The 20,177-nt window shown below is 48.7% G+C and overlaps 2 protein-coding genes across 3 annotated transcripts; both read right to left on the bottom strand.

Annotated features, from left to right (window-relative positions):
- Window positions 1-493: 493 nt before the first annotated feature.
- Window positions 494-7,632, bottom strand: man1b1a (mannosidase, alpha, class 1B, member 1a). 2 transcript variants are annotated; one of them, XM_084687741.1, is made up of 14 exons: window positions 7,206-7,632; window positions 6,638-6,790; window positions 5,678-5,786; window positions 5,229-5,506; window positions 4,781-4,932; window positions 4,455-4,570; window positions 4,184-4,375; window positions 3,620-3,768; window positions 2,863-3,051; window positions 2,317-2,507; window positions 2,105-2,225; window positions 1,594-1,788; window positions 1,027-1,158; window positions 494-713 (listed from the first exon to the last, which is right to left on the bottom strand). In XM_084687741.1, the coding sequence occupies exons 2-14, from the start codon at window positions 6,737-6,739 to the stop codon at window positions 507-509; spliced, it is 2,133 nt and encodes a 710-aa protein (XP_084543867.1). In that variant the 5' UTR covers window positions 6,740-6,790; window positions 7,206-7,632; the 3' UTR covers window positions 494-506. The 2 variants fall into 2 exon arrangements, with proteins under 2 accessions (XP_084543867.1, XP_084543868.1); XM_084687742.1 differs by having other exon boundaries at window positions 4,781-4,929.
- A 251-nt stretch (window positions 7,633-7,883) lies between these two features.
- On the bottom strand, window positions 7,884-18,899 carry LOC146237047 (uncharacterized). Its single transcript, XM_084687295.1, has 23 exons — window positions 18,857-18,899; window positions 18,441-18,494; window positions 18,032-18,085; window positions 17,842-17,895; window positions 17,442-17,549; window positions 17,215-17,268; window positions 16,907-16,960; window positions 16,191-16,244; window positions 15,961-16,014; window positions 15,631-15,684; window positions 15,473-15,526; window positions 14,725-14,778; window positions 14,275-14,328; window positions 14,106-14,159; window positions 13,810-13,863; window positions 12,487-12,504; window positions 12,141-12,194; window positions 11,890-11,952; window positions 11,561-11,726; window positions 10,977-11,086; window positions 10,359-10,439; window positions 9,803-9,985; window positions 7,884-9,656 (listed from the first exon to the last, which is right to left on the bottom strand). The coding sequence occupies exons 1-23, from the start codon at window positions 18,893-18,895 to the stop codon at window positions 9,507-9,509; spliced, it is 1,674 nt and encodes a 557-aa protein (XP_084543421.1). The 5' UTR covers window positions 18,896-18,899; the 3' UTR covers window positions 7,884-9,506.
- Window positions 18,900-20,177: the final 1,278 nt, after the last annotated feature.

The following is a 20,177-nucleotide window of genomic DNA, read 5'->3' as shown; positions in this document are numbered from 1 at the left end:
AGTGGCCTGAGGCCTGGGACCAGAGCAGGAGTCCCACCTTCAGGCCTCCTTCATGTTATGGCGCGTAGCGCGGGAACAGCAAAGGTCCAGAGAACTCCTTTTCCAAATGTACAAAAGGACTGGGCGACAGAGACCAGCTCTGTGTGGTTTTCCTTCGGCGTTTGGCTCCTTCCAGTAGACAAAGTCAAAGACAGTTAAAAATATACAGAGGGCTAAAGAAGGCTAGTGAACGGCTGACCTGACCTCCAACTCCTCAAGACATGGAGCGAGTGACTTGTAGACCTTGTGGAGCTGTCTGTCTGTCTGTCTGTCTGTCTGTCTTCTGTCCCAAAGCAGCAGATCTTATTTTTCTATTGCAGAAGTCTCCTGATTGGAATCAGGCCCCAGACGGAATAAAAATGTTTTTTTTTTTTTTTAAGCTGTTGATTGCTCGACAGGAAGAGCCCCCAGAATGCCGAGCGGCCCGACGGGGGGGGGGGGGGGGGGGGGGGGCTGACTCCTGCGTTTCAGGGAGCGGAGGGCCAGATGGGGAGGGGGTGGGCCTCAGTGTTGAACACGTACTTGTCCAGGCTAAGGAGGTCCGGTTCGTCTGAGAAGAGCAGGTAAAAGTATTTGAGGGTCTCCCCCAGGAAGAAGCTCTCCATCTTGTCCCTGGGCCCCGGGTTCACAGGGTCACGCACATTGTTGATGGAGGTGTAGCCCCCGCTAGGAACCTGGGGGGGGGGCAGACAACACACATGGGGGTTGGGGGTAGGTGTGTTAGGGTTTGGGGGGTAGGGTTAGGGTTAGGGGGGGTAGGTCGGTAAGACAGAAAACACACATTTGGAATCTTGGTTGGTCAAGAGTGGATGGGTACGAACACACTGCTACACAAGAGGACACCCACTCCTGCTCCTGGGATCTCAGCTACAATAAGAGACAGTGTGAGACGAGTCGATGGGTTTTAGCGCGGTACGAGAAGTGCAAAAAGTGTTAAAAGCCTTCTTCCCGTTTGCCTGGGGGAAGGGGGTTCTGTGTGGGACTGACCCGGGTGTACTTGTTGAAGCTCTGGAGGATGTCCCAGCCCCAGTCGCGGTACTTGCTGTCCTGGGTGAAGCGGTGCAGGTAGAACAGGCTCTCCACAGTCTCTGGACGCAGGAGGTTGTGTCTGTCAGCAGGCTGATGGGGACAGAGCCACATTAGCACTCAAACGCTGACCCTAATGCACCCTAATACACCCCAACACACAGACTTTACTTCCCCCTTTGTGTGTAATTAATTTGATGCGAATATGATACAGAAAGCGTCTCTGATATCAAAAAACAAGCTCGAGATCTGACAAGAAGTATTCAGCGAGATAGTTTAACATTGGGAATTACATTCCCGGGGGGGGGGGGGGGGCTCAGAGAGAGATACAACATCTGATGTTCTCAGCAAGACTTTGCTTTGAAACTCGCACCACATAAACAAAGATAAGAGCCAAATCTAGTTTAATTAGGGCGAGCAACGAAGCCAGCCGAGCAGAATCATCGACACCACGAGAGGCTGTCTTCCAGAATCCGCCACGTGAACACACACATCCGCCACGTGATTGCCCCGGCCGGCAGGCCTCACCTTGACGTCCAGCTCCCGCCCATCGTGGGGCTGCAGGTTGAAGTGGGCGATCTCAGGGCTCAGGCCCGTCTCCATCTGAACATACATCTGGTGACAGGTCTCCATCAGCTGCAGGGCCAGCTCCATGTGCTCTGCGGGCAGCCCGTTGTGGGCGCCCAGCGCCAGCGTGCCTGGCAGGAAGCACACCAGGTGGTCCTGGGGGGGGGGGGGGGGGGGGGGGTAAAACATTTTATATCTATATATATATGTATTTTTTTTTTTACTTTTATTTTTTCAGTTTCAAAAAAACTTTTGGGTGTCGTTAAATTCTTTTTTTTGAAAAGAAGTAAAAAATACATTAAAAAAGTTGCATCATTGATGAGATGAGGACTATCGTGTACTATTGTGCTTTGCTTTAATCTACTAAATTTTAGGCTTCTCTGTTCTGTCCTCAAGATGCAGGGTGTGTGTGTGTGTAGCGTGCGTGTGTGTGTATAGACCGTGTGTGTGTGCGCGTATGTTTGATTCTCACCATCTTGGGGTTGAATCGGTTTTGGGACATCTCCCCTACGAAGGTCATTCTGCTGGGTCCAGTCTGTTTAAGAAGGTGTTTCTTTACCCCTTCCACCGCCTGCAGGTAGTCTTCCAACAGGCTGCACGCACACACACACACATATTTTTCCCCCCCAACTGCTCCTCAACCTTGGACACTATTCAGGTGCAGTTCATGCTGCTTCTGCTTACTCATTCTCTGTCTTGCCTCCCTGGATCCACTGCTTGAGCAGGTACTCGTAGTAGCTGTCTGCCCGCGCGCCCAGCGTGAATGCCCCTTTATGGGTGAACTGGCCGCTGTTGGTGTTGATGAACATGGGCACCAGACCATCGCGTTTCCCTGGCAGCTTGTGGACAAGCCTCATCACTTCGTTCACCACCTCCTGGTGGAGGGAGAATGGGAAGCGGTTACTACCCTCCAGCCGGCTCACTGCACCAGCACAGTTGACATTTAATTGCCTTGAAACTCTTTGACATGAATTTGAAAGGGTCATTTCGGACGACTTGCTGTATACAGTTCTTAGCAAGAACTGCAACTGATGGTCTACCCTAATCCTCCAAAATGGTTATTTTATTTGCCAGGGGCATATGTTTGTTTTCAAAAGTGGGTGGGACAGCTTTTATTTAATTTTTTACTGAGGCTGTGGAGGTTAAATATAACTTTGATAATATATAAAGAATGTGGGGAGTCAACAAGAGCTGTGCTCCACAGCGCCCCCTCCCTCCCGCTGGCCAAACCTGGTACTGCGGGTCCTGGGTGAGGCGGCTGAGCTCTCTGAACTCCAGCTGGACGCTGGTCACCTCGGCGACCGTGCTGTCGGAGGTCCAGCGGGGCGGGTGGGCCGAGCCCTTCCCCAGGTTCACGTCAGAGAAGGGGATCTTGGAGGGGGTCTTGAAGGCCGGCATCAGTCTGGTGCCGATGTCTGTCTGGAGGCAGTGGAGACAAAAGGGATGGATTGAGTTTGTTTCATGGATATGTGACTGTTCCTTTGGGTTCTTCCTATCCTCGATTGTATTTTTTAAACAGTGCTTATTTAATTTTTTTATCAATTACATTTACAATACATTTATGCATTTAGCAGACGCTTTTATCCAAAGCAACTTCCAAGAGAGAGTTTTACATAAGTGCATAGGTCACTGATCATAATAACAAGATAGCCCCAAACATTGCGGGTAGCCAGACATGAAGCATACGTTGTGAAAGCAAATAAGTTCCAAAGGAAAGAACAATAAGAGCATGTAGTTAGACAAGTTACAATTAAACAGCAAGAACCTCAAAAGTGCAAGAGTGTCCCTGTGGAAAAAACACGACAGTCAATTATCATAAATGTTTTCATCACCTCACTTAGGGTAGCACTTAAGTGTTCTTATCCCCCCCACAGTCCCCCCCCCCCTTACTTTCTGTTTCAATGTCGTGTCCGTTGAATCAGTAGCCTAGACAACAGCAGGCTGTAGAGGCTGTGTGTGTGTGGCAGTCGGCAAGCCTCTGACTCACCGCCTTGTCGAGGAACAGCTGGTCTCCGGTCAGGTGATACGTGCTGAGCAGGCCTCCCAGGATGCGGATGGTGCTCTCAAACAGGTTCACGTCCACATCCTTGGAGAAGGACAGCTCTGTCTCCACCCACTTCCTGGCCTCCGCGAACTCTGTGTGACGACGCGAGAGGGCGAGGAAAGCAAGAAGAGAGGGAGGAACAGAAATGTGATCTGTAGAGATGCCGAGGGCGAAGACATGTGCTGCGATACTTGCTCTTTGTCTCTGAATAAATGCTAATCTGCTGAGAGGAGAGTGGAGGTCGTTATCGAACAACGAATGAACTGATGGTTAAGAACAGCTGAACAAAGTTTGTTTGTTATGTCAACAGCATGCGTCCTCTATTGTCTTACACAATCCCTCCCCTGTAAGACAGCAGGTCACTGTGAGGTGGAAGTCTCGCAGGGGGGGGAAGAGGGTTAGGGAGGTGGAAGTGTAGCTAGGGGGGAAGAGATAGGGAGGTGGAAGTGTAGCTAGGGGGGGAGAGGGTTAGGGAGGTGGAGGTGTGGCAGAGCAGCCTGGACCTACCCTCTTTCAGCCCCAGGATCCACATGGTGTCCAGGGCGTCGATCAGCGTCAGACCCAGGCCGAACCACTCCCCAAACGACTTGGACAGGGGCTTCAGCTCGTCGTGGCCCCAGGCAAACTCCTTGTAGCCCTTCCAGGCGTGCGTGAAGGCCTCTCGCACGACCTCCAGCCTGTCTACGGAACTCATGGAAACTACACACACACACACAGGCATGTGTGAAGTGTGTGTGAGGGGTGTGTGAGAGGGTGTGTGTGAGGTGTGAGAGCGGACCTGGCTCCAGGGGACTGGCGTCCTTGGCGTCCCCGGGGGAGGCTGGGACGTCTCTCTCATTAGGAGAGGGAGGGGCCTCCGTACCCTGGTCCGCCTCGATCATGGCCCCTCTCCAGCTACGCACACCAGACACACACAAGCGCTGAACAAAGACCCTCCACCTTGTCTTATTATAGGCTATACTGTAGCTACAATTAAACCACATCATCATATTTTCCACACATACCTGCATTGCTATTAACAGTCGCCCCCTCCCCCTCCCCTCCTTGTACACTGCCTTGGAAACAAACATCCACTAAATTAATCTGGTATTTTTAGAAGCCCACCTGACAAGTTGTTTATCTCCCTTGTCCTCTTCCACCTCCTCGGTGTTCCCTGGAGGCTCTGGCTGCTCCCTGGGCAGCAGCTCTGAGGCGTTCCCCGCCCTCTGCTGCCTCTGCTGGCTGGGAGGGCCTCTCTTGTTCGGGAACGGCCTCTTCTAGAAAACGACATGGTGGGTCACGATCGGCGATCAACAGTCGCTAAGGTTCGATTTGAGTATTAAAACCGTCGTAGTGAAGCGCATAATAGTCTAAAGCTGAGGTTTTTGGCCTCCTTTTCCTGATTCATGAATCCAGGTACCCTGTATACCTGTATTTACATTGTATAAATATGTATTTATACCTCCCCAAAGATATTTTCCACTTCCTCTCATGTGCCCCCTATAGTACCTCCACATACCCATAGGGGCGCACATACGCCCATTTGACAAACCCTGGTCTGAGTGATTCTCACCTTGACAAGGGGTTTGGGCAGAAGGAGGACCTTGGGTTTCTGCGGCTCAGGGATGATCTCTGGGATGATCTCGGGGACAGGGATGAGGCCTGGTCCTGCGGCTGGGCCCAGAGCTGGACCCACCTCTGGCCCTGCAGCCAGCCCCACGGCAGCTCCCCCTGCCCCCACGGCAGCCCCCCCTGCCCCCACTGCAGGGCCAGCCACAGGGTTGGCCCCTGGAGGAACTGGTCTCAGCTCTCTGTCATCCAGCTCAATCCAGTCCTCCCTGTCAGGCACGTCTGCACAAACACACACACACACACGTCAAAAACTAAAACAAGGCTGGGCGGAACACAAGCTTTCTCCTGCTTCCTCGAGTGTGTGTGTGTGTGCTCACCTCCCCACAGCCTGGAGACACCAGGGTAGGACAGCAGTCCACAGAGTGTGTGTGTGTGTGTGTGTGTGCTCACCTCCCCACAGCCTGGAGACACCAGGGTAGGACAGCAGTCCACAGACCAGCAGCAGGCCCAGGAGGAAGAGGACCAGGCTGCGCTGCAGGCGAGACAGCTGCTTCCATTTCTGTGGTGGGACAAACAGGAAGTCAAACGTGTGTTTCTTCTGCCTTGCTATAGCACTGAAGGGAAACTGTGTGTGTTGGGGGGGGGGGAGGGGGTTCCCAATGAGCTCAGTTCATTAATCATGTATTACTTGATAATACCTAGGGTTTGGCTGGGAAAGCAAGAGGGAGAGAGATACAGAGAGAGAGAGAGAGAGAGAGAGAGAGAGAGAGGGAGAGAGAGAGAGAGAGAGAGAGAGGGAGAGAGAGAGATACATAGAGAGAGAGAGATACAAAGAGAGAGAGAGAGAGAGAGGACCCCATGGGAAGCAACAGCATAGGTCAAACTAGAGGCCGGTATTTAGAGCACCTAATTAACACTTGTGCTGGGACACAAAGGCCTGGATGAGCAGCCATGTCAGGAAACAAACAACCCTGTCCCAGGAGACACCTTCCTCTTTGAGAAACCATTTGACGCTGAAGCTTCTATACAACGTTCAAACATTTTAAATGGGGAGAAATTCCACCCATCTACTGTGCCCATATTACTTTATCTAAAGATATATACATACAAAAATAAAAGTTTGTTTTGAACAAGACTGTCGGTACGACATGGTAACTCAATGCTGCAATGGATGAAGAAAAAACTCATTGTGACAGTCTTCCTTTAGATACCAACTGCTTCAGGCAGGAAACGGAATACGAAAAATCTGGTGCCACTTGCCACGTCAAACAAACAAGAGAAAGACGTTGTGGGGGCTGAGAGACCGGTTGAACAAGAGTTCAACTTGCGTGACCCACCGGCTGCTTTGAGATGGGACACGCACCTTTTCATTCACTCACAAGCTCATTCAGTATTAATTCACTCACTCACCCTCAAGCAGGATTGACGACGGTGCTTGCCATTGTTGTAGCTGCGGCTGTGCTGGTCACTGAGGGTGAGGGAGATGAAGTCCTTTCTGGGTGGGGGGTACATTTCTCCAGATGACAGCAACCGTCATAGAAGGGACATACAAGCTGTGCTGTACTGATAGCAGGAGAGAACAAGTTAAAAGCGATCCTGAAATCATGTCATGAACGTTGCCTAACCTACTACACTCGAGTCATTATTATAATCAAAGACTGTGTACAAGCACATATCTGGTAATACATTACTTAAGTATTTGTTCATCTCCTTAACCAGCGGCGATAGATTCATTGGATCATGAAAAGTAAGCTTTGATGCATCTGCGCGTCTGTCAAACATGGTAATGGAAATAGTTCATTGTTCAGCAAGAGCACCTGTTTACGACTTGGTAAATCAACAAATTTGATAATCACGCACCGTATCTTGCACGCAAAATACATTGATGTCCTCCTGATGTACTCCAACGAGCACTTGACAGCTAATTGCTAGATATCATCACATCCGTAAAATGGAACAGTACTTATTCTGAACTTACCTTGCAGATATCTTGGTTGTAGTGTCTTTGCGGCGTGTTGTTTTAGTTAGCAAGTGTTTTCTGGTTCTGAGGGAGAAGCTAGCTAGCTACCTACGTTGATTCTCCCAGTCGAATCATCTCCACACCCAACCCAGCTCCATAATCCTCCTTTTATGTGGGTAGCTAGCCAGCGCTAGCCAGATGTAGAGCTAGCTAGCTGCCTACCATTTGACAATAAGAAAAACATCAGCTAGCTATCTTGCTGGCTACCTTCGACTTGTTTCCGAGCGGTGGCCAGACCAAGTAGAGCTGTTAAATCTGGGTTACTTCCATCCATCCATACTACCATCCATATCTTATGGATGATAACGATATTATTTGGCTAGCGGGCTAACTGTGATTGGTTTTGCCTGCAAGTGACAAGACTCGGGAGACACGTCTCGTTGTGTTTTTGTCACATGATCAGTACGTCACTACGATTAGAGTTGTTACTTGGTACTGAAATAACATTTGTTATGTACTTTGAACAAATAAATAAAATGGAGTAAGGAAGGATAACTCAATTTAATTTTCCTTGTGAATTTAAAGAATATATATTTAAAACGTAGTCATGGAAAAGTACCTTGCTGTTATGATGTACCAACTTCATAAAACAAAGCCTACTAAATAATTAGAAACTGATGTGTTTGATATCTTTTATTGTTATTCGACCAATACATTTTTTCGACTGAGCAGGTGGGTCGCATAGATACAAGACAAATGTCCAGCATATAATTTCTAGTTAATATCAAAATGTAACAGTTATGGAGATTTGTACAAAACAGTTCGACAACAATAAAGCACCGATGATCAGTCTCAGCCAGCTAAGGCAATCACGTTAAATGTTTGTATAAATGTAGTCATAATAGCATGAGTAGAAAATGAAAGAATTCAAGGTATTAAAAGAATACATTAAACTCATTTTCTCAGTCTGTGCAGGTGAAATAAACAAATGTTTATTAGACTAAAACACAGGCATAATACATCATTTCCATGAGGGTCTTGAGGGGTGGGTCTTTACTACAGGAACGTTGTGAAGTGACAGGTTGCAGTGAACAGGTGGAGTATAATAGCCTAGGTCGAGGTTTTTACTGGACACAAACAAACAAAATAACGTTTCCTCGTGAATGTTTCCTGAGATCTCTCTCACATCCCAGCGGTTGGGTTGTCGGCTGCAGACAGTGAACACCACGCATCACCGGTCTCGAATTGCTTTGAGAAACATAAATGGGATTGTGTTTTCGCTGAGCACATGTAGACCATGGTAGTGTTCAGCACTTAGTGGATTGAAAAGAGTGAACACTTCACTGGACAGAAATTGCTCCGCGCTCAACTGCTGTGCTAGGAAAAGGAGATGGATTGACAGATCACCTCGGAGCTGCGACGCATCACAAGCATGCTAACGAGTCTCAACACACATAATTCAACCCATGTTACACTGCAGCTTCAGTGCGCGCATCGATTCAATATTTAAACCGTACCTGAGGCATGTAGAACACAAGTATTTTATACACGAATGAGGAAAATTGAAATCTACTGTATATACTGCGTTATATCGCATGAGCAAATTATAAAGTCTAGTTATTGAATTGTTTAAAGCAATGGAATATAATAATAATAAAAAAAATGTTTTCCGCCAAAGTGCCATTGATGAGTTTCAAGTATGGATTGAGGTCCTGTGTCTTCATTGTCAAATGAGGAATTCTTGAGACAACCGGGTGTCAGAATGAGTAGTTTCATCTATGAAAGTAGGTGACCTCACCTAACCCTTCAAGTATGGAACTTGTGGTTTGATAAAAAGCACTGAGAACAGGCAGGACAACATTAGCTGTGCTTCTGAACACGTTGTTGAGGGGCCCAATCCACCACACAACTCTAGTTCAGCCTGTTTTAGTTTCCATCTGTTCAGTTTAACACACCAAAGTGGAAGTTAGTGAACCCCCTTTACAACATAACGAACGCACTGTAAAAACGCAACGAGAACCGTTTATATAGAGATTAAAAACAAATATAAATTATTCATCAACAAGGAAAACGTCCCCGTAAACAAAGAACCGTCTTGTCCGAAAGATCATGGGCTTGTTAAGATGGATGCCCTCCCAAAGTATCATAACTGTCCATCGACCGACAGATGTCTCCCCCAAACATGGCAACTGACCGGTGACGAGGCTGGATTCCCTCTGCTCAGCGCGTCTCGGGGTGTGAATACAAGCTTTGATCCTGGCTCTAACAATGAGTCCTTAAGGATGGGCCAGAGGACTGTTGGCCCCCTACACCCACTCTCTAGCTGAAGCACACAGGCCCGATGGTGAAGCCAAACCGGTGTGTGAAGTTCCTGCTCTCCAGCACCGCCACATCCCTCACAGGAAGCAGGTTCAGGTCCTCAAACTCAAACACAGACTCCCTCGAGCCAGAGTCCATCTCTTCTGCAGACTAAAGCAAAACAAAAGATTGAAAACTTGCGTCAGTCGTGCGCATCTCACAACATAAACACACTCTGATGACGTGAAGCTGCCAGCAGTGAGAGCGGCGCGGAGCGCGGACCGCCGCGAGGCCTGCCGCGAGGCCGCATGACGTACCACGCAGTTTTGAAGCGCTCCCAGGTAGCTCTGCCGGCGCGTGTCTGCGAGGAACTTGACCTCTCGCTCCGTGTGCCCCAGTCTGTCCCCAGGGTGGCAGGAGTAGGTGATCTTCTGGACCGCCCTCACACTCTGCAACCTCAGGAAACGTGTCTGGACCACGCTGGCGCCCGGATAGGAGAACTGTAGTAGCAACAAGACAGTTATGTATTTTGTTTTTTTATGTCGTTTTTTTTTTTTTTTTGCATTCTTATGCTTTATAAGACAGTTTTAAGTGAAGTGTGACAGGAGATAGAAAGAGAGAGAGAGCGTTAGAGAGAGAGACAGTGCGAGAGACAGACAGAGAGACAAAGACAAAGAGAGAGAAATAGAGAGAGAGGGGGAGAGAGGGGGAGAGACAGAGAGAGAGGGGAAAGGGGGAGAGAGACAGAGACAGAAAGAGAGTAAATGAGGGATATAGAAATATGTAAAACAGAAGGCAGAGGCGAGTTAGAGATAAGGGGAGAGGAGAGAGGGGAAGAGAGCAGGGGAGATATAGTGAGTGACCCTGGCCCACCTGGAAGCCGTTCTCCAGTCTGCTGAGCCACTGGAAGGAGCCTTCGTTCACAGAGTCCTTCAGCCAGGCTTTAGTAGGAACCTGTGGAAACAAATAACACTGGATTAAAAATACATAAATAAAAACTACTTACTATGGGGATTATACTCCCAAAAACCCTGCTTGTCCAGGCTTGCGATTAGAATTCAGGTCAAAGCTGAAGTACAAATAAATTGGATACTTTTGGTTAAAAAAAAAAACTCAGGTAGAGGGATAAAAACATAATTATTATTTGGGGGATCTGCTCTGGGTTTAGTATGTCTGTAGCATATACAATATATGTATGTATGTATGTATGTATGTATGTGTGAGTGAGTGTACAAGTGTGTTTGTGCATTTAAGCGTGTGACTGTGTGTGTATGTGAGAGAGACAGACAGAGAGAGACTTGAGCTGAGTGCTAATGTTTTACCTGTGGGAACGTGGAGTGAAGGCAGGTTTATGTGTGTGTGTTTGTGTGTGAGAGAGAGAGACAAATGGAGAGAGAGAGAGAGAGAGAGAGAGAGGGAGAGGGAGGACAGAGAAAGAGAGATAGAGGGAGAAGGAGAGAGAGCGAGGTGAGCAGACTGCTGATGTCCTACCTGTGGGTCCTCGGGGTGAAGGCAGGTCTGGGTGTCTGGACCAGAGAAGTTGCAGAAGGCCAGGAGAGCGTCCGCAGGGCTGCCCTGGTTGGGGTCGATGTAATACATCCCTGAACACATGATGACCACAACCTTAAGCACTGCAGCATCCTGAACAGAAGCAACACTACACATTTACAATCAACCCAAGTTTTATAAGTAAAATTCATAGCCATTTTAGGTTTTCCTGTCACTAAAAACCTATATAATAGAGCATAAAAAATGCCCTGAAAATATATCTTAAAATCTTTATTTTTTTACAACAAAATATTTTTTTCGGTGAGGACATGGGTCAGGGGTGGTGTGGGGGTGGTATGGGGGTGGTGTGGGGGGTGGTGTGGGGGTGGTGTGGGGGGTGGTGTGGGGGTGGTGTGGGGGGTGGTGTGGGGGTGGTGTGGGGGTGGTGTGGGGGTGGTGTGGGGGGTGGTGTGGGGGTGGTGTGGGGGGTGGTGTGGGGGTGGTGTGGGGGTGGTGTGGGGGTGGTGTGGGGGGTGGTGTGGGGGTGGTGTGGGGGGTGGTATGGGGGTGGTGTGGGGGGTTCAGACCGCTGGCGTAGTGGGGGTGGCAGAGCCAGAGCTCCAGGCAGGTGGTGGCAGGGTGGTCCTGGCTGCCGTCTGGAGGGTCCAGCAGCATCCTGAGGTCCTGCTGCAGGGAGTCCAGCAGGCTCTGCAGCAGGGGGTAGTTTGGCTTGTCAGACACGTACATCAACTCCTGGGAGAAGGGAGGGGGGCACTCGTTTTAGGGACAGAAAATAACAATCCAACGATGGTAACTTTCCATTCCGGCATCGATGGTTTCGAAGGATTTTTCTATTTCGAAAACCTTCCCGTTTGGAAGCTCCAAAGGTCCTCCGAGGCCAGCGGGGATGACTTGCCTTGAGTTCAGTTAGAGTCACGTTCAGAGAGGGGCCTGGAAGGCCAGGGAGACCAGGCGGGCCCTTTAATACACAGAAAGATGTCATTGATGAAACGTTTCTGAACTAAACACACACACACACACACCATGTGATTAAACACAATGCTTGTGTGCAGAGCAGCTTCAACGTGTTTGCTGCCGATCCCACAGCACAACGTGACATTTACAACAGGACGGCTGGAAAAAAAATCCATTTCCAGAGTCACTTACCGGGAGTCCTCTTCTCCCCGGTTGCCCAGGAAACCCTGGATAGCCTTTCAAACCCTACAAATACACAGAGAATGTCATGAGAGTTAATACCGGCCTGCATCAGCCAAAGGCATAATCAGAAGAAGTGTGAAAAGAATAACATGGAAATGCTTGCTGAAGCATAAATCATATCAGTTTGCTTCCGGTATGAAGTGATTGTACGTGCGGTTGATATGAGGGTCGATATGTCCGTCAGCAGACGATACGAGCCAATGCCGGCACAAAAACTCGTCCTTAGTCACTTTGGATAAGCAGTAATGAATGTCTAAATGGGATTCATGAGATAAGACGTAGTTTTGTAACTTACCCTTTCGCCAAATAAACCCTGTAGGAAACGAGAAAATGAGAAAATAATGAGGTGAATGTGACAGCCGGTTTTGAATCTCAAGCCGCAACACTAACAGCAAATTTCAACCCACTCACTGCCCTCAGGGTCCCTCCATTAAGATCACATTTTCGACAGCGTCAGAGCTCTTAACAGCATACTGAATTACTTGTTTTCTACAGAAGCCGTCCAAGACAGCCGAGTCGGAAAAAGCATTAATCGACCGCTGAAGCTTTCAAGGCGGAACAGAACGACTGTCGGAGACACGGACAGGTGAACAGGTGGCCACGGGGAGAAGAACATGCAATTCAAATGAATCTAGCTCATTAGCCCAGTAATGTCTTCACAGAGTCTATGTTGAGATGATTTGGATCAGAGGAGGACAAAGCTGAGTGGATGAGATTAGGGGCCTTTTGAGAAGACGGTATTTTTCTTCCTCCTGCAAAAACCTGTAATTTCTGTTTCGCTTTTATTTTCTTTGGACTAGATAATGGAGCAGCGGTCTTGGAAGTATCTGCAGGAGGATGGGATGATGTTGGAGGAGTGATGAGGTGTGTTTCAGGGAGATTAGAGAGGAGGATGGGATGATGTTGGAGGAGTGATGAGGTGTGTTTCAGGGAGATTAGAGAGGAGGATGGGATGATGCTGGAGGAGTGATGAGGTGTGTTTCAGGGAGATTAGAGAGGAGGATGGGATGATGCTGGAGGAGTGATGAGGTGTGTTTCAGGGAGATTAGAGAGGAGGATGGGATGATGCTGGAGGAGTGATGAGGTGTGTTTCAGGGAGATTAGAGAGGAGGATGGGATGATGCTGGAGGAGTGATGAGGTGTGTTTCAGGGAGATTAGAGAGGAGGATGGGATGATGCTGGAGGAGTGATGAGGTGTGTTTTAGGGAGATTAGAGAGGAGGATGGGATGATGCTGGAGGAGTGATGAGGTGTGTTTCAGGGAGATTAGAGAGGAGGATGGGATGATGCTGGAGGAGTGATGAGGTGTGTTTCAGGGAGATTAGAGAGGAGGATGGGATGATGCTGGAGGAGTGATGAGGTGTGTTTCAGGGAGATTAGAGAGGAGGATGGGATGATGTTGGAGGAGTGATGAGGTGTGTTTCAGGGAGATTAGAGAGGAGGATGGGATGATGCTGGAGGAGTGATGAGGTGTGTTTCAGGGAGATTAGAGAGGAGGATGGGATGATGCTGGAGGAGTGATGAGGTGTGTTTCAGGGAGATTAGAGAGGAGGATGGGATGATGCTGGAGGAGTGATGAGGTGTGTTTCAGGGAGATTAGAGAGGAGAAGAACACTCACAGGAAGTCCAGGCATTCCCAATAGGCCTCGAGGTCCAAGCAGACCAACGTTCCCCTGGTGAGACACAGTGGTTAGACAAAAACAATAATAGCCAGACAAAACAATAAAACATAAACGACATTTATACTTTTTTTAAATATATATATATATATTTTAAATATATTTTCTATAGTTTGCTTCACCAAACACAAAAAGTGTTATATGTTATTGCGTGGAAAGTGACTGGTAAACAACCAAAACAACAGTTTAGGCTTTAGATGAATCTGAGGTTGAGGAAATACTAGAAGATACCCTACCTGCATCCCCTTTGGGCCATCAAGCCCTTTAACTCCCGGCTGTCCAAGACGACCCTGCAACACGTACAGCCATCATTTTACATTCGTAGACTGTGTGGGGAAACCTTGTCATTTTTGTTTATTGTTAATGTTTTGTTTATTGTTTATGTTTTGTTTATTGTTTGTTTACCTTGGGCCCGTCCACCCCCGGGGGTCCGGCAGGTCCCATGTCACCTTTCTCTCCCTGGAGGGACAAACACAGCTGGTCAGAGTCTGAGGCACATCTTCCAAGCCAGCCTTCCTCAACCCTGGTCCCCGGGACCCCCTGTCCTGCATGTTTGAGGTGTTTCCCTCTTCTTACACACCTGGGACCTGTCCCATAAAGCGCGTTTATCAAATAAGCCAGGCTTATGTCAGCTACTTTCCTTGACGTAAGCCTGGTTTATTTGCCAAACTCGCTTTATGGAACAGGCCCCTGGTTCAAATGAATGAGTAATTCTGAAGTTCAGCAGAAGCCTTGTAACCACCCATTTCTTCAGATCAGGTGTGTTGGAAGAGAGAATCCTCTGGAACATACATGGCAGGGGCCCCCTGAGGACCAGGATTGAGAAAGAGCATCCATCACCTGGAGTTTACTTACCTCTGGGCCTGTCTCTCCGGTGTCCCCCACCTCTCCTCTCAAGCCAAGCAGGCCCTGGAAGATAAGAGCTGCGTTGAATATCTAGCATCAGGTTATGGGTTTATATCATCACTGCATCAGGAGATGGGTCTATATCATCACTGCATCAGGTGATGGGTCTATATCATCACTGCATCAGGTGATGGGTCTATATCATCACTGCATCAGGTGATGGGTCTATATCATCACTGCATCAGGTGATGGGTCTATATCATCACTGCATCAGGTGATGGGTCTATATCATCACTGCATCAGGTGATGGGTCTATATCATCACTGCATCAGGTGATGGGTCTATATCATCACTGCATCAGGTGATGGGTCTATATCATCACTGCATCAGGTGATGGGTCTATATCATCACTGCATCAGGTGATGGGTCTATATCATCACTGCATCAGGTGATGGGTCTATATCATCACTGCATCAGGTGATGGGTCTATATCATCACTGCATCAGGTGATGGGTCTATATCATCACTGCATCAGGTGATGGGTCTATATCAACACTGCATCAGGTGATGGGTCTATCATCAATGCAGCGTTTCTCCCCCAGTACTGGTTCATCAACCCGTCGTTTATTTAAGAAGACGAAGGAGGTGCAGTAAAGAATGCTACTTCTTTTTAAGGGGTATTTTCATGCTTTATTGGACAGAGATAGATGGAGGTAGACAGAAAGGCGCCGCGCTGGGAAGGATCAGCTGGACTCACGATCGACCCCGCCCATCCTGGAGGACCCATCCATCCCAGGTCCCCTTTCTCTCCCTGTGAAGGAGACGAGAACCAGGGTTGGACAAAAGTTGAGTTTGTCCAAACCTCAGAGTTGCACGCGTGTCAGTGTTTGTGAATGTGAGTTTGTGACCTCTGACCTTCGGGCCTCTCTCCCCTCTGGACCCTCGGAGACCAGCCTTCCCTCGCTTCCCCTGTGGATGTTTACACTCTTAACGCAACAAGCAATAATACATAGAACACACACACACACACACACAAATGCACGCACAAACACACACACACCTTTCCCAACCTAATCTTACACTCTTAGCACACCAGGCAAAAATAAATGAAAATTCTCACTCACTCACCCTCACATACACCTTTCCCAACAGAATTGTTTATTTATGAAGGGATTCACATCTAGTATGTGCATGCCTGCAGTTTGCCTCGTGAAATTAACAAGATTGAATCCAACTGCTCCTCACCTTCCTCCCGGCGTGACCTGCCCTCCCTGGCGATCCGTCTCTGCCGCCATCTCCCTGCAGGAAGAACACAAATCAACAACAACAAGGACATCCTCTCACCTGTCCGTGTGCTAAAGTGGCTTTGGGAAGGCCAAAAGGTATCTAGGCCAGCGAGTGAGCTGTGATTGGATGGCAAGAATAGTTTAAAAAGAAAAATACAATAAAAATGAGAAGAGACAGGGAGATCTGACCTTCTCTCCTTTGAAGCCCTGCTTTCCCTCCGGCCCCGGGTTTCCCCTCCGCCCCTGGAACAGCAACAGCGTCATTTAGTCATTTAGCAGACGCTCTTATCCACAGCGACTTACAGTAAGTACAGGGACATTCCCCCCGAGGCAAGTAGGGTGAAGTGCCTTGCCCAAGGACACAACGTCATTTGGCTTAGCCGGGAATCGAACTGGCGACCTTCTGATTAATAGCCCGATTCCCCACCACTCAGCCACCTAACTCCCTAGCGACGGAAGACATGTTCAAGAAGGGGAGATTGGAAGAGATTGGGACATTGGTGCTGTTAAGCCTTCTGTAACGACCACTATGTATTTTCTTCTCTATAGTTTTCCTGGGTGTTTTTCCTTGTCTTCCTTGAGGGTTGAGGTTGGCTGAGGGGCAGTTCCATGGGCATATGTGAAGCCCTCTGTGACATTGCTTGTAAAAAAGGGCTTTAGTAATAACATTGGATTTAATTTGATTTTCATTCAATTCTGGATCCACCCATACGACCCCCGCAGTACAATTAAAACAGAAATCTTACTGGAAGGAATTCAATCAATCCTGTCCACAAATGTGGAAACTGTCCTTTGGCTTCAGAGAATGCTTAAAGCATATCACAGTAAATCACAATGCATACAATCCTAAATCATGCACAGTACAGACCGTCCCCGTTTCCGTCCCCGTCCCCCCCCTGTCTCACCTGGGCCCCGGGGGGGCCAGCTGGTCCCTGAGGTCCCACCTCACCCGGAGGCCCCTAAGGAGGGGGGGGAAACACAGAGAACAGCAGCAATGATACCTGGTTATGTAGAGTCTCATTACAGTGAGACGCTGAGAAGGTGCAGTAGGTCATACATATTTCAGCAGTTTAATTTTCTCTAGACCAGAGTGAGACGCTAAGAAGGTGCATTAGGTCATACTTATTCAAGCAGTTTAATTTTCTCTAGACCAGAGAGTGAGAGAGTTTGAGACAGTACAGTAGATAATAATATGTATGTAAATCTGAATCACCTCCAGACCAGGTAGTTCTGCTGGCCCTCTGATGCCTGGTACACCATCTGGACCCTGGGGGAAACAAGCAGAAAGACCAGGATCAGGACATCAATATCACGTGTCTGTGATGAGATAAAGGACTGACATGGGCCAGATGTATCAAGAAAATCTAGACGTATCAGGAATGTCAAGAGGTGATGATATTCTGCGCAGGGTTTTGGGATCCCGTCTGTGGCTGACAGCACCTGTTCTCCTGGTTCTCCTGGTTCCCCTGGTTCTCCTTTGAGGCCCTCGACCCCCGGCACCCCCTGGAGGCCCAGGTAGCCCTCAGGGCCAGCCTTCCCCACGGCCCCCTGAAACGGAGAACGCGCTCAGCCGATCAGAGCTGCTGCACCAGGCACTGGAAACCCCCACCACTCAAGCTCTGACCGCTCTCAAGTACATAATACTAAAAACATCTCATTACTGAACCAATTATAAGGTTGTTAATTATGTACTGAAAAGTAAATTGCTTGGGTAACTTTAGTTTGACGTTTGATTAAGTGGTTTCCTGGCAGGTCATGGGTGTTCTGGATGCTTCTGGGTTTCCAGTGTGGCTGGGTGTGTAGGATGTCCTCCAGGTGGAGCACAGACAATCATACTCACTGGAGGTCCTGGCTTCCCTGAGTCACCTCGCACCCCTACGGGTCCAGCCACACCCTGTAAACAACAACAACAACCACATCAACAGAGCAAACATCAGAGACGAGGAATTGTGGCAGACGACCCCTTTAAGCTCTTTATATCAGGGGGCGGTGATAGCCTGTCAGGGACTAAATCATGTCTGGATCATTACCAGAGGGCCAGACTGCCCCAGGGGACCAAGCGATCCACTCTCCCCAGCCTTCCCCTGGAGGGAGGGAGAGAGAGAGAGAGAGAGAGAGAGGGAAAACACAGAGAGAGAAAACACAGAGAGAGAGAGAGAGAGAGAGAGAGAGAGAGAGAGAGAGAGAGAGAGAAAGAAAGAGAGAGAGAGAGAAAGAGAGAGAGAGAGAAAGAGAGAGAGAGAGAGAGAGAAAACACAGAGAGAGAAAACACAGAGAGAGAAAGAGAGAGAGAGAGAGAGAGAGAGAGAGAGAGAGGGTAAGTCAGAGACACAGATTGGAGTAGCTCATGTGGACTTTGTCTGGTCTGAAATGAGACTGAGTTCTGTCTAGACATCCATCACCTCCCCTGCCTGAGGAGGAGTGTGGAGGCAGCCTTACCTTCTCCCCCTGGGGGCCCTCTGGCCCCGGCGGGCCCCTGGGCCCCAGGACGCCCTGAGGGGGACAAAGACACACAGGTCTTATTTCTTCAGGCGTGTCTGGACACTGGCAATGGCTGAACCAGAGGCCTTACTGACAGCCAATAGTACCAGTAGTCGTTACAGTAGGTAGGTACTGGATGGATGGATGGATGGATCAATATTTATATGTATTAGTATGTGTAAGTACTTCCAATTGTGTGACCACAGTTGAAGGGTTAATATGTGTCAACATTAGAGGCAGTAGGTGATCCAGGAGATCCTAGCTCCCTAGCTCCTGTGAGGTGTAAACAGATCGATACTGTCCTGTTTGTTTGTAAACAGATCGATACTGTCCTGTTTGTTTGTAAACACACGCCATTTCCTGGGATTGTTTACCTGTAGTCCTGTCAGTCCTACAGGCCCCTCCCTCCCCATCAGTCCTGGCTGACCCTGGAGAACACACACACACACACACACACACACACACACACACACACACACACACACACACACAGGGTTACCATCGAACACACTGTACAGTCTGTACAGTCAGGTCCAGTTGTCAGATATTCCGTCGTGAGCCTCTGATCTCACGGTGAAGTATCATGATGGGGGGAACAGAAACAGGTGTGTGAGTGAGAGGGTGGAATGCAGCGAAGGGCCCAGGCCCAATCGGAATCCAGACCAGTGAGGAACATTCTTATCAACAATAACAACCTGTCAAACAGGCTCCTGTGTGATTCACTGAACAGTCCAGTTCTGATGGGAGTTTCACACCTACCATCAGACCCATGTGACCTTTCTCTCCCTTGGTCCCCCTCTCTCCTTTGTCCCCGACGGCCCCCCAGGGCCCCTCCAGGCCGGTGAACCCCAGCGGTCCCACTTCCCCCTGCACACACACACACACACACACACACATCACAGGCCTATCTATATTATCCCAGTGCGTGAATACATGGAGGAAGCCTCTACCATGATAGTGCAGTATGATACTGCAGTAGAGTCAGTAGAGGCAGTGCAGTATGGTATGGGACTGCAGCAGAGGCAGGACAGAGGGATAGTTTACCTTCTCCCCTTTGGGTCCTGAGTTTCCAGCGTCTCCAGGGTGACCAACGTTACCCTGGCAACGAGAGTGGACATGAGAATGTTTCGCGTCTACAGAGTTATGGAAGTGTGAATCGTTCGCTACCAGGCCACAACATAATATTTGTATGTTCACTTGTTTGTTGTGATCATATTATTATTATACTATACATGACATGTCTTTTATTTATGTGTTCATAGTCGTTGCTTCGTTTCATTCCTTATTTTCCTATCTCTGTTCCTGCTCCTGTGACACCCACAGTTTCCTTCCTGGGGGATCAAAAGAGTGCTGTCTTGTCTCCTACCTCCTTGCCTAGGGGTCCGGGGGGCCCCAGAGGCCCCGGGGGGCCCTGCAGCCCCCTCTCTCCTGCCACCCCCGGGGGGCCGAGTTTCCCACACGACCCAAGGTCCCCCTGTCACAAGGCAGAAGGACAGGGAGTTCTGAGACACCGGTAGCAGCAACCGTAAAGCCACCATTAAATCATTATAAATCATTTATTCATTAAGGAGGTGCTTTAAATCCAAAGTGACAGAACAAATGGTGCGTTTAGAAAGTGGAGCAGGAGATAAGAGGATCAGAAGTGACGTAGTTACAGCCGCATTTCCAGTCAAGGAACGGCAGTCTGATCCTCAT

The sequence above is a fragment of the Hypomesus nipponensis genome, chromosome 22 (genome assembly GCF_054491055.1).
Source record: "Hypomesus nipponensis isolate SF chromosome 22, ASM5449105v1, whole genome shotgun sequence".
NCBI classification, from domain to species: Eukaryota; Metazoa; Chordata; class Actinopteri; order Osmeriformes; family Osmeridae; genus Hypomesus; species Hypomesus nipponensis.
The sequence above is the reverse complement of the archived record's forward strand: the minus strand, read 5'-3'. Positions and strand labels throughout refer to the sequence as shown.